Below are 14,907 nucleotides of genomic sequence, written 5' to 3' on the forward strand. Positions count from 1 at the left end.
ATGTGGTATCCAGATACATTGTGGCCTTGTCGATATCTGTACCCTTACAAAGTTTAGCTGATACATTGGACGGGTTACTCCTGTAATCTATACAGATCTGAGAATGGTTCAGGTAGTAGTAGGTCGTGTGACTACAGCCTCTCGTCGGGTAGACCGTTCGCCGGGTGCAAGTCTTTCGATTTTACGCCACTTCGGCGACTTGCGCGTCGATGGGGATAAAATGATGATAATTAGGACAACACGACACACAGTCCTTGAGCGGAAAAAATCTCCGACCCACCCGGGAATCGAACCCCGGCCCTTAGGATTGACATTCTGTCGCGCTGACCACTCAGTGGTGGACGTGGTTCAGATGAAAGGCAACCGGTTATCCTAGTAAAAATATTTTTAAAAAAAGCAAATCTATATAGACAGACCTCCCCGGAAGACCACGAACAATAATAGTACGTCGCTTCCGGGATTTGAGGAGAGGCGCCAGCGCCAGATCGAATCCGCCCGTCGGAGTAACGATGACAGCCGGTGTGCCAGCCAGCTTGGATGTAGTTTTTAGGTGGTTTCCCACATCCAACTAAGTGAATTGCGGGCTGGTAGCCACGACACGACCTGCCTCAGTGGCACGATTCGCAAACATTTAGAAAAACATTCGTACACGTTGAAGTAGAGTAACACTAGAGAACTTGTGTCCAAAAGGGGGCAGTGGGGGGGGGGGGGGGGGGGGGGTGCGCAAGGGGTGCGGACACGAAGGGCTACGGCCACCCTCAACTACTATCATTGCCAAATCCGAAAATTATCATGCGCAACCCCCAGTGGGCCAACTCGCTTCAAACTGGGACGTAATAGAAAAAAGGATCGAAATGCAACAGAATTTACTACATTTTTGGATTTTTGAATTCGCTGATTACGAATCCGATGTCGGAATTACAAAATTCAAAATCATGGGACCAATTTGGTGGGTCAAAAATTATAAATTTAGCGTATTCGAGTAAAACTTCGGGTCCAAGGCTTTTTGAGGACGCTGATAACGAATGAGAAGTCGAAATTGCCGTATTGAAATTTTCTATTCGAATTTTATATTCGTCAATCTAAATTGTAGTCACATTCGTCGCTTGCGTCATTATGCCTATGAAAAGGGTCGCTGTCGGGTTGTCCATAGCGAGATGGTCCGAAAGGCAGATCTTTTACATCAGGTGGCATCTGTTTATTTTCTTCGACTGTCATTTTCTAAAATCTCGTGATAAGTGAGTCTGAAGATGCCACAGCCGATGGAAAAGTCTTACATCGTTTTCAAGCGGAAATTTTTGCGTGTAAAATTTTCTTGATAATGACGAATATTCTGGTTCTGAGCTTTCTGCGCATCTTCAGTTAGCCGACCAATCGGCAACGGAGCAGCTGCGATTATGGTACATCCGTACATCGAAACTATGTGGAATGATGCCGGCATCGTACGTGATTGCAGAATAGAGCGCATTAATGCATAATAATTCTCTATCGCGTGACATTGTCGCACCGTGGAAAAATGACCGTCCAGTAAATTGCTCACGCAATTCATTATCTATATTATTAAGATAGTAGGTGAACCATTTACAAAATGTGAGCCATGCAGAGGAAATTTTATAACCAATGATTTCGGATAATCTCGATTGTATGTTAGTTTTACACCAGTTAAAAATGCCATAAACATACCTTCTAGACTGCTGCCTACCTTAAGAGGGCTATTGAGAAATTGAGATCTCCTAGATCACGAAATGGAAAACACAATGACAATCAAAAACGTTTTATTCGCAACAGTTAGCTACACCTTCCAGCTACTTGTCTAAATGGTCGCCACTTCAACTGAGACACCTGTCGTAGCCTTGTACCAACTTTCCAATACCCTCGTCATATAAGGCAGCCACCTGTGCTTTCCTCCATGTCTCTAAGCTGATCTGCAGCTTCTTGTCTGTGCCGAGCCCCTGCAGTGTGCAGCGGAGAATTGTCGAGAAGAAGGAGATGCACGACAGTTACGTTGTGTGGGTTGCATCAAATAAGGCAAAATCTCTCACCGGTGCCCGTATTTGTCGGAGGACACAATGTATAGGCATCTTTACATGCTTACTGCGCCCTCAGAACTGGAAAGAGCAACGTGGCGCGATTGGAGTACATACTGGAGACTCTGTCCAACACGTCTATGCAATATGATATTTCAGTGCCAGTGTTATTCCCCATCACGACGCTACTGAACATGCATGCATGTCCAAAGGAACACTGCATCGTAATTCATATTAAGCCATGTATTGCAACATCGTATTTATCCGCCGACACCAGGCAAGCGACATTCAAGTAATATGTCCGCCTGTACGTGAATATACATAATGGATAAGCGAGTACAGATTGTAGACACACGGTTGACGAGAAACAGAAGTTTGGTTCTTGTCATGAGTAGTGCTGGGATAGCCTAACTGTCAGGCAATTGCTAGCGATAAGCGGGATAGCGGAGTTCGAGTCCCGGTCTGGCACAAATTTTCACTGTGAAATGACAATGAAATGAATACCCTTAGCTGCATTCAGGCGTTTGGTATAAATCAACGGGGACAGTTGAAAATGTGTGCTCCAACCGGGACTCGAACCCGGGATCTCCTGCTTACATGGCAGACACTCTATCCATCTGAGCCACAGAGGATACAGATGATAGTACGACTGCAGGGATTTATCTCTGGGGACGCCTCCCGTGAGACCCACATTCGCAACTTATTGTCCCGCACTATATTCATAGTGCCCCTGCCCATTATACTCATTACTCGCGGCTTTACTGCCGATTCCCGTAAGATTTCGGGCACTGTGTGTGTATCCGCACACAAGAAGATGGTCAAATGGCCGGTGAGCCTTATATATATATATATATATATATATATATATATATATATATATATATATATATATATATATATATATATATACTCCTGGAAATGGAAAAAAGAACACATTGACACCAGTGTGTCAGACCCACCATACTTGCTCCGGACACTGCGAGAGGGCTGTACAAGCAATGATCACACGCACGGCACAGCGGACACACCAGGAACCGAGGTGCTGGCCGTCGAATGGCGCTAGCTGCGCAGCATTTGTGCACCGCCGCCGTCAGTGTCAGCCAGTTTGCCGTGGCATACGGAGCTCCATCGCAGTCTTTAACACTGGTAGCATGCCGCGACAGCGTGGACGTGAACCGTATGTGCAGTTGACGGACTTTGAGCGAGGGCGTATAGTGGGCATGCGGGAGGCCGGGTGGACGTACCGCCGAATTGCTCAACACGTGGGGCGTGAGGTCTCCACAGTACATCGATGTTGTCGCCAGTGGTCGGCGTAAGGTGCACGTGCCCGTCGACCTGAGACCGGACCGCAGCGACGCACGGATGCACGCCAAGACCGTGGGATCCTACGCAGTGCCGTAGGGGACCGCACCGCCACTTCCCAGCAAATTAGGGACACTGTTGCTCCTGGGGTATCGGCGAGGACCATTCGCAACCGTCTCCATGAAGCTGGGCTATGGTCCCGCACACCGTTAGGCCGTCTTCCGCTCACGCCCCAACATCGTGCAGCCCGCCTCCAGTGGTGTCGCGACAGGCGTGAATGGAGGGACGAATGGAGACGTGTCGTCTTCAGCGATGAGAGTCGCTTCTGCCTTGGTGCCAATGATGGTCGTATGCGTGTTTGGCGCCGTGCAGGTGAGCGCCACAATCAGGACTGCATACGACCGAGGCACACAGGGCCAACACCCGGCATCATGGTGTGGGGAGCGATCTCCTACACTGGCCGTACACCACTGGTGATCGTCGAGGGGACACTGAATAGTGCACGGTACATCCAAACCGTCATCGAACCCATCGTTCTACCATTCCTAGACCGGCAAGGGAACTTGCTGTTCCAACAGGACAATGCACGTCCGCATGTATCCCGTGCCACCGAACGTGCTCTAGAAGGTGTAAGTCAACTACCCTGGCCAGCAAGATCTCCGGATCTGTCCCCCATTGAGCATGTTTGGGACTGGATGAAGCGTCGTCTCACGTGGTCTGCACGTCCAGCACGAACGCTGGTCCAACTGAGGTGCCAGGTGGAAATGGCATGGCAAGCCGTTCCACAGGACTACATCCAGCATCTCTACGATCGTCTCCATGGGAGAATAGCAGCCTGCATTGCTGCGAAAGGTGGATATACACTGTACTAGTGCCGACATTGTGCATGCTCTGTTGCCTGTGTCTATGTGCCTGTGGTTCTGTCAGTGTGATCATGTGATGTATCTGACCCCAGGAATGTGTCAATAAAGTTTCCCCTTCCTGGGACAATCAATTCACGGTGTTCTTATTTCAATTTCCAGGAGTGTATATATATATAATTTTCACTGTCGTCATTGCATTATACAGATTCCAGGTGCCCGTATTCAGAACTGCAACTACATTTCATGTACATCTATGCAAAAGTTCATCGGATTTTACACTGTGGTTTCGATTTTGCAATCTATCGAACGTTACTCTCCGAACAGCCCTCGTATTTTATCCTAACAACTGGGCTGGACTGCTCTCATATATTAAACACATATCGACTTATGACTGCGATGCCACCGCAGCATTGGGAAAGCATGCACCAGTGCAGTCTACGCGACTTTGGTGGGACATGAGTCGGAATGCGCACATTTTTCTGTTTGTTTTCTATCCAGGTTTTGAAGTTAGTTGCACCATTGTACTACCTTGTGAAGTTACAGGATAAAGGCTAGCAAAAGGAGCAAGAAAAAATCCACACAGCCAACTAAACCTGTTTTATAACAAGTAATGGCTAAATTTCTCTGGTGACAGTATGTCAACTTTTGCAGTATTTAGAGTCGTTGAATTGTTCGGTGTTCAGCTCCCATATTTCCATGAGATAGCCTTAGCTACAAGCAAAACTGCGTTCTTCCCGTTCGAGACACCGCGTCGCCACTCACCAACATGGTGTGTATGTGTTGCAGGCGGGCCTGGTGCGGACGGAGCACGGTGAGTTCTGGGTGGAGCCAGCGCAGGGGTCGACGCCGTCGGAGACGCAGCCTCAGCCGCACGTGGTCACCCGCAGGGAGTCGACCTCTCACCACCGCCTCCACCACCAGCACGAGCACGACGAGGAGAGCGATCACGACCACGCGGGCGGCGGCCGCGGCAGGCGCAACAAGCGGCGCGCCCACCGGGAGCGCAACTGCGGCACCAAGCGTCAGTATTCCGCACTACGCCGTTACTGCCTAGCTATGAAGGGAGCGCCGCCTATTGCATTGCAGGTTTTCTTGATGTGGGTATTTCTTGGCGTAGATAACACTACACCGAAAATAAATACAGTATCTGATAAAAAGTCCCCGGACCCGCTAAGTAAAGTAGAACTGACTACCAGATGTCACAAGAGACAGACCCGCAAATATACACCTTTTGTAGCGCAGACGCTGCGAAGTGTTCAGGGAGGGAGTTGGCGAGAGTCGTAAGGTAGGCCTCCAGCCTCCACCAGAGATGTAGAGCCATGCCGGCTCCAGTGGACAGTTGCTCTATGTTTCTCGGTTGAGGATCCATGGCGCGTACGGCCCGATCGAGGTGGTCCTGCAGATTCTCGATGAAACTGGTTGGTAGGTACTCAGAGAGTGCACAGGATAAGGTTACGATTGTGGATGGGGCCGTAAACAGTTACTGTGAGTTGCACAGTCAAAAACACAACTTTATTTTTCTAATAACCACTTATTTACACATTTCTTTAAAAGATCACAATTAGACAATACGGCTGAAGGCCTAGTTGAAGAAAACTTGAGATGCTTTCTGGGCTAATGGCCCAAAACCACACCCCAAACAAAAACGGCTGACGGCCTTGCTTAGAAATCAAAAGCAATTAAAAATAGAAGGTAAAATTTAAAAAAAAAACATGCAATTGAAAACAATTAGCGGCTGAAGGCCTACACTAGACGTCTAGGGGACAGCTATAATTAAAACACATTAATAAACAATTTTTTCTAACCAAAAAATTTCTTTTTAAACTTACAATAGAATGGCCGAAAGTCTAATTAAAGAAATATTAACTTATTGCAAGCTGAAGGCCACAAACAAATTTGAAACAACGGCTGAAGGCCTGAACAACAAGTCTGAGAAACAATTTAAAATAAACCCCCTCCTTCTTATAAAAAAAATTCTTTAAAGAATACACATGGCTGAAGGCCTTGTTAAAAGGGGTTCACGTAAATCCTCGGCTGAAGGCCCCCCATAACACATCGAACAACTAACGGCTTTCAGACAAAACAAATTTTAAGGAAAAAATATTTTTTTCGAATAAAATCAATCTTCAAAATTTTAATTTAACACGGCTGTGACCTTCATGTAAAATTTAAAAAGAACTGAATTAATACATGGCCGAAGGCCTCTCACAATACTTTAAACTAAAATAAAAATCACAATCTAAAACAAACAGAACAAGTGGTGCTCCAAGAGTCGGCCTGAGATGGTAGCACAGACGTAAGGTCAGGTGAGACAGGCAGCCAAGAGTTGAAGTTAAATAATCGGATGGCAACCCAAACTAGGGACGGCCCAAGGACCGACCAACAATTTAACCAATTCCCTTCCGTCCGACCAACGGCACAACGATGGAAAATATCGGCCGAGGACGAGGATAGGAACAGCACTACGTCTTCAGAAATTGGCGTCTAAAAACAACCAAGGGAACAATAGGCATTCTAAGCAAAATGTGAACCAAACAACTTAAAAGGAGGTCGAACTACACGCCGTGCCAGACTAGGAAAGGCACACTGCTGGGAAACTACGCTAACGACCATGGTGGGTAACTGGGGCGTTAACGGCCACAGGGCAGAAAATACCGATGGTGCACTTCACTGGCAAGTAACAGTCAATTTAATAATTAATCACAGTATAGGAAGACGGCTGCAAGATTTTGCCGACTCCAACTCATCATACGTTGTTGCTAGCCCGAACGGCCCTGGGAGAAACAACCCGCAAATGAACGAAGAGATGTCACAATAGTTGAGGTTTCATAACAGGTTAACTAATCACTCAACTTCAGCGTCCAGGTTCGGTGGGCAATGAACTTTGTCGCTCTCGCAGCTAGCGCCTCACGATTCAACAGCACGTGCACGCCGCCAATGGTCCCAGCCTGGCCTCGCCACGGAGACTTCCTTACTGCTCCGTCCCAGCCGACTGACCACCTCCACCACCCGGAAATACTGGCAGTCACACCAAAGATAGTACGACAGCACTAGTATTGATAAGTGCTGCTGCTGTCACTCAAGGAGGCAACCCAGAAACTTCGTTACGCCACTAACTAACGAAGAAACAAGACGCCACTCGAAGTGACAAAATGCCAAAGAACAAACGGCGTGAACGCGAGCCGCTCACGGCTCACTCGATTGCATTTTAATCTGGTGAGTTTAGTGGCCACGTGAGTACGGGAAACTCATCTTGGTGCTCATCGAATCACGCACGTACACTGTGAGCTGTGTGACACGTTGCATTGTCCTGCTGGTAGATGCCATTGTGCAGACGGAAACAAACCGGACATACGGGTGGGCATGGTCCCCAAGGATAGATGCATACCTGTATTGAAGCACTGTACCTTCCAGTATCATTATATCATCCAGAGAATGCCACGACCAGACTATAACACTCCCACCTCAGCCTTCGTCGCCGATGGACAGCAGTCCGCATGGGTGCATGAACCAGGCGCCTACTGTGGAGGCTGGTAAACCGTAACGTTCACTGAACGGTCGTTTAGGAGACACTGTTGACAGCGCCCTGGTTCATCTAGGCGGTCGGTTGCCCAACAGCTACACTTATATTCGCCCGCACACCTCTTCGTAGCCTTCCTTCACCCTCTGTCATCTATGGCACTATTGTTGCCCCGGTGCACTATAACCACGGCGGCATGTGAACAGTTTACAAACTTAGCGGTTTCGTAAATGCTTCCACCCGTGGCCCGAAAGCCAAGTCACATAAAACGCTCCGTTTCCGCGTTACAAAGACGATTGCACTGTTCTCTGCGTCGCCCCTCCTCCATCGTCCCTGAAAGTTTGTAAGGTCGTCACGGAATCACCCAGTACAGCTGAACTTAACTCACACTTAGCAGTCAGATAAATACGAGGAGAATCGGAGGTGTCTGATTTCTAAACTTAAACGTTATTCACTCTGTGAATCCAGACACGGATGTATAGAATCTCTTTAATCATATCCACTCGAACGTCAAAATTCAAAACGTAATTATTATTAACTTTACTGGCCACAATAGAATAGCTGAGTCGTTCAACGTTCGGTTTTTCTTTGAAGGTTTTACTGTTAGGTTCTTCATTTTTTTCAGTCATAATTTTCTCAATTAGTCTGAATTCGCTACAGCCCTTCCATGTGTCATTAATGCTGAAACTTTGTGGTTCTTAGCAAGAGTTTTAATTTTATCTTTGTTCTCTCCATTTTTTTACACTGGTCCAACAGCTTTAAGATGTTGCTAAATTTCTCGGATCCATTGCCCTCCTATTTTCATTGCAAGATTTCTCGTCACAACTTGTTGTATAATACCGTCTTCTTGTACTCGCAAGATGGGAAAAAATAAGAGATTCTTTTCTTCTTCTTGGCTAGCGACTGGATTAGTCTCTCGACAGACAGATACGTTGGGAAGGATTCTCCAGACTCCTTTGACATGAAATGTTTTCATCAAAACGTAGTAACTAAGAAACTACAGAAGAAAAGTGAAATTCGATTTTTTTACAGTAGTTCGAGGTTAATTCCCCCTTTAAAAGCGAATGGCGAAATGCTTCGTTTGATAACAAGACGGGTGACACCATTCCCTATCTTCTTCCACCGCGAACTTACACTCGCCAATTGTCCCGTCATCGATGGGCTTTGTGGTAACGTGGGGATGAATGAATCATTTCAACTTCCTGGGCTCCAAAGTGATAATGAATATTTTAATGCGCATATTAAATTGTAATTGTGAATAGTTTTATATGCTAAAGGATCATTGCTAAAAGATCAGTTCTTCTTCAATGTAAATAACAAAACTTGAAACATGGGGGCTATTTGAGTCCTGAACGGGGCTACGCGAATAATTGAAAACTGTCATACAGTTATAAATAGTATCGAATATTACATTTTTTAACCGTGCCAGTAGTTGTTACACGGATTTACCACAGCAGAATTGGTTACGACTAGCAGCTCCATTACAGATTTTGTGAAACCACACGTTGCGTTTATCACATATGTTACATTCTCCTTTCTTCACAGATCTAGGGTCTTAATATTTGATACTGCAGAAACCACAAGGTATGTTTTACACCTCTGACTCAGTTCACGTGATGAAGAAGATGGATCATTTATTAAACTTGAAGGTTTCTCTTGACCATCCAGCGCATTTCTTCAGTCATTGACCTTTCTTTGGGAGTTCTCAAAATTCAATTTTCTCTTCACTCCTATAAACCTGAAATGATCTTGTGAAGTCAGACGACAAGCCGAATTTTTCTCCCTCCTCGCACGTGTGGTACCGTTGCTTTTCGTTGAGGTTAGCAAAGCAAAAGAGAATGGTGATGTTGATTGTGCTGAGCTCTGACTTTTCTAGGAGGATTAGGAGGAGTTGCAGGGCCTGGATTTACTTGTGATTCTGTGGTAACAGAGGGGAGCTCATCATTCAGAAATTTGGACGAAGAAAGGAGTTTGCGTAATGGCATGTTGTTCGGATCGAAAGACAAAATTCCAATGCAATCAAATCCCTTCCAAAAGATTTCCTACCTTAGTTCCAAGTCTCCAGGCGACATCGAAAACTTTACGAAAAACAAATCTTATAATGAAGGCTGACTGTCGTTGTGTATAATTAGGCTGCATAAGTATTTTGACAAAGAGAAAATAGTACATATTATATTCATATTCAAAATGACCACGAAGGATTCATATACACTCGTTTCCTTATTATTTTTTAAATGCAAGCAGTTGCTTAAATTTATACCAGATGTCGTTAGCTGTTCTGTTGACCGACCTTGTTGATGATATACAACTGGTAGCGTAGAGGTTTATAATTAACACTCACGTATTTCCAAAGTAGACCAAATTTTAAACAGACTTAATATTGCGTGGTGGATTGTTATACCGTCTTAACTCTTCTACGTCCTTCTGGATGATTAGTGTCTGTATTAAATTTATTTGTGAAAAGCTATTTACCGCCTGTGCGTAACTTGTCTAGCAACGGTCCTGTAATATAATGGCGTCTGAGCTGCGGACGTAAGCTGAGCAATGAAATATTTTCTTATTTCTGTCCATAAAGTCTAAAGAGCAATAACATATTTTCTTATTTCTATCCTACCCCATAATTCCGACAGCCTCGCCCTGTCTTAAACGTTTAAAAAAATTAGAGAGAGTAGAATCACAGTTTTGCCTATGAGTATGTGACTCGTTGTATAACTGAATACGATGGTAGTGTTCTGCTCAATCGCATCGAGTATTGAGGACGCGCAAACGGTAAACCGCAAGCGCGCCAGCCAGTCGAGGTTCCGCAGATGCAGTCAACGCCCGCCTCTGTTTGCGCGCATGTAACATGCAGGCTCTAGACGACTGGTACAATGTAGCAACTGCAGAGAGTGTTTATTTGCTCGGCCGCTGCCCGCTCTCCATAAACGACGTGCTCTCTTGTTTACCGCCGCCACGTGTCCCCGCTGCAGAGTCAGCAATCAATTGCAGCGAGGCGCCGGGGAGGAATCCCAGCCGCGCTGTCGCCGGGAGCTTAGTGTGCTCCACAAACAGTTCTACTGTCCAGATCAAAGGAAGCGCGTACTCGTTCAACTTGCGCGGTATTTCTGCTTTCTGGAGCGGTAACCGTTTGCAAAACTGTGGCATCTCTGCACTAAACTTTCATTTCGGTCTTCAGATTTATGCCAGTGTGTCAGAAGGCTCGGTAACGGAATCTGTTCAGTAGGGATGCTTAGTTTAACAAACGTATGGTGATTTAGTGGTGTTTGTGAGTAGCTAAAACCGCTCGGGGCCCCCACTGTCAAGCCAAGATCTTGTGTTGTTGCTTACTAGCGAAGCACATACTCAGGATGTGCTCTTGGCTGTAGGGCGTAACTAAAATGTTGTTGTTGTTGTCGTCTTCAATTCGAAGACTGATCTGATGCAGCTCTCCATGCTGCTCTATCCTGTGTGAGACCCTTCATCTCCGAATAACTACTACAACCTATATCCCTCAAGAATCTGCTTACTGTGTTCATCTCTTGGTCTCCCTCTAAGATTTTTACTCCCTACACGTCCATGCAATACTAAATTGGTGACCCTTTGGTGTCTCAGAATGCGTCCTGTCAACCGACCCCTTAGTTTGGTCAAGTTGTACCACAAATTTCTTGTCTTCCCAATTCTGTTCAGTACCTCCCTATTATTTACGTGATCTACCCACCTAATTTTCAAAATTCTTCTGCAGCACTACATTTTAATACCGTCTATTCTCTTCTTACCTAAACTGTTTATCGCCCATGTTTCACTTCCACCGCGACCGCTACGGTCGCAGGTTCGAATCCTGCCTCGAGCAGGGATGTGTGTGATGTCCTTAGGTTAGTTAGGTTTAAGTATTTCTAAGTTCTAGGTGACTGACGACCTCAGATGTTAAGTCCCATAGTGCTCAGAGCCATTTGAACCATTTTTTTTTCACTTCCACCCATGGATACACTCCAGACAAATACTTTCAGAAAAAGACTTCCTAATCTTGCCATTGCCAGTCAACCTTCTATATCCTCTCAACTTCGGCCGTCATCAGTTATTTCGCTGCCCAAATAGCAAATCTATTATACTACTTTAAGTGTCTCGTTTCCTAACCTAATTCCCTTAGCATCACCTTACTTAATTCGATTACATTTCATTATCCTTGTTTTGCTTTTGTTGATGTCCATCTTATACCCTCCTCTGAAGACACTGTCCATTCCGTTCAACTGTTCTTCCAATTCCTTTGCTGCCTCTGACAGAATTACAATGTCATTGGAGAACCTCAAGGTTTTTATTTCTTTTCTTTGAACTTTAATTCCTACTCCAAATTTTTCTTTAGTTTCCTTTACTGCTTGTTCAGTGCATAGACTGAATAACATCGGGGAAAGGCTACAACCCTGTCTCACTCGATACTCAACAACTGCTTCCCTTTCATGCCCCTCAACTCTTATTACTGCCGTCTGGTCTCTTTACAAGTAGTAAACAGCCTTTCGCTCCCTGTATTTTATCCCTGCTACCTCCAGAATTTCGAAGAGGGTGTTCCAGTGGACACTGTCAAAAGTTTTCTCTAAGTCTACAAATACGATAAACGAATGTTTGTCTTTCGGTAACCTGTCTTCTAAGATAAGTCGTAGGGTCAGTACCGCCTCACGTGTTCCTAGTGGTCCGACATTTCTCCGGAATCCAAACTGTCTTCCCCGAGGTCGGCATCTATTAGTTTTTACGTTCTTCTGTATAGAATTCGTGTTAGTATTTTACGACCATGACATATTAAAATAGTGGTTCGATAATTTTCACATCTGTCAGCAATTGCTTTCTTTGGAAATGGAAAGTTACATTCTTCTTCACGTATGAGGGTATTTCGGCCTTGAACAACAGATGGTAGAGTTTTGTCATGGCTGGCTCTATCAGTAGTTCTGACGGAATATCGTCTACTCCCGCGCCCTTGTTTCGACTTTGATGTTTCACAGCTCTGTCAAATTTTTCTCGCAGAATCATAACTCCCATCTCATCTTCATCTACGTCCATTTCCTTTTCGATAATATTGCCTTCAAGTATATCTATCTTATATAGATCCTCCACATACTCCTTCCACCTTTCAACTTTCCCTTCTTTGCTTAGGACTGGTTTTCCATCTCAGCTCTTGCTATTCATACAGCTGCTTCTCTATTGTCCAAAGGCCTCTTTAATTTTCCTGTAGGCGGTATCTATCTTTCCCCTAGTGAAATATGCTTTTCACAACATACTTCATTAAAATAAACCATATCTAGATGACGTCCCAAAGACCGTATGCAGGTTGCAATACCTGCTCATACAACAACAAATATTTCCCATACTAGCAATAAGTTTCTGATTTACTTCTTTTTCTCTCGTTTAGGGCCGTAGGAGACCACATCATATAACTACAAGGAGTGTCCAAATGAAATGGTACATAATGTCGTAACGAGCAAACCGATTGTAATTTGCATATTCTGGTTGGGATAATATACTGAGACATCTAAGGACACGAATGTAATGTTCGGTACCCCTCTAAAAAATTCATAGGTGTGTCCTCAGCAGGAAAGGTGACGCTCACTGTCTCTTTCGACGTCCGAGGTCTGAAATTGATCGAATCCCTTGAGTGTGGATAAACCATTAACAGTGACATGTACTGTGAGACACTCCCTAGCCTAAACAAGTCCACCAAGAGCAAATGGCCTTGGCTGCTCACGAATGGAGTGATTCTGCTCCACAATAATGCGCATCCACACATCTCCAAGGTCGCACAAGTTTAATGGCAAGTTCACGTGGGAGCAGTTTGAGCATCCCCCCTACAATCTGGAGGACGCAGTGGAGAACTGGTTCCAGTCACAGCCACAGGAATTCTGGGAAAAGGGAACCTATCAGCTCGTGAAACAGTGGGGTAGTTGTGTTCAGACATCTGGTGATTACTTCTGAATAGAGACTTCAATTATACCCACAGTGTTGTTTCATAGCTTTTATTTTGAACATCCGTCATATAAGGCATTTCTGGAAGCCCTTTTTTGCAACCTAGAAGCGTTGCATTCTTTCTCAGACCTCCTGCATTCTCCCTTCTGTCCAGTTTGTTCTGCTTTTCCTCATCATGCAAGCCCCTAAAATAGTTGATCAGTGATCTGCACTTTGATCCGTTAGAGATGTCCTGATTCCTTTCAGTGGTGCTCAATCCTTCCTTACTTTCTTGAACCATTTATCAGAAACTTTAGGTTTGTTGTCCTATATATTAAAAATCGTTACGGAATTACCGTATTCTCTACATTTACATCTACATCTACGTGATTACTCTGCTGTTCACAATAGTGCCTGGTAGAGGGTTCAATGAACCACCTTCATGCTGTCTCTCTACCGTTCCACTCTCGAACGGCAAGTGGGAAAAACGAGCACTTAAAATTTTCCGTGCGAGCCCTGATTTCTCTTATTTTATAATTATGATCATTTCTCCCTATGTAAGTGGGTGCCAACAGAATGTTTTCGCAATCGGAGGAGAAAACTGGTGAGTGAAATTTCATGTCAAGACCCCGTCGCAACGAAAACGCCTTTGTTTTAATGATTGCACTCCAATTCACGTATCATGTCTGTAACACCATCTCCCCTATTTCGTGATAATACAAAACGAGCTGCCCTTCTTTGTACATTTTCGATGTCATCCATCAGTCCCACCTGATGCGGATCCCACACCGCACAGCAGTACTCCAGAATAGGGCGGACAAGCCTAGTGTAAGCAGTCTCTTTGGTAGACCTGTTGCACCTTCTAAGTGTTCTGCCAATGAATAGCAGTCTTTGGTTTGCCCTACCCACAATATTATCTATGTGATCGTTCCAGTTTAGGTTATTTGTAATTGTAATCCCTAAGTATTTAGTTGAATTTACAACTCTCAGATTTGTGTGACTTATCGCGTAATCGAAATTTAGCTGATTTCTTAAAGTACTCATGTGAATAACTTCGCACTTTTCTTTATTATGGGTCAATTGCCACTTTTCGCACCATACAGATATCTTATCTAAATCATTTTGCAAGTCATTTTGATCATCTGATGACTTTACAAGACGGTAAATGACAGCATCATCTGCAAACAATCTAAGGTGGCAACTCAGGTTGTCTCCTATGCCGTTAATATAGATCAGGAACAATAGAGGGCCTATAACACTTCCCTGAGGAACGCCGGATATTACCTCT

At 44.8% G+C, this 14,907-nt stretch overlaps 1 protein-coding gene across 1 annotated transcript in view; it reads left to right on the forward strand.

Annotated features, from left to right (window-relative positions):
• Positions 1-14,907, forward strand: part of LOC126413038 (A disintegrin and metalloproteinase with thrombospondin motifs 12-like) — a 354,477-nt gene that overhangs the window by 60,901 nt on the left and 278,669 nt on the right. Inside the window, exon 4 of the mRNA XM_050082933.1 lies at positions 4,979-5,099. Coding sequence (XP_049938890.1) covers positions 4,979-5,099 — 121 coding nt within the window. The remainder of the gene's footprint in view (positions 1-4,978; positions 5,100-14,907) is intronic.

The sequence above is a fragment of the Schistocerca serialis genome, chromosome 7 (genome assembly GCF_023864345.2).
Source record: "Schistocerca serialis cubense isolate TAMUIC-IGC-003099 chromosome 7, iqSchSeri2.2, whole genome shotgun sequence".
Lineage (NCBI taxonomy): Eukaryota > Metazoa > Arthropoda > Insecta > Orthoptera > Acrididae > Schistocerca > Schistocerca serialis.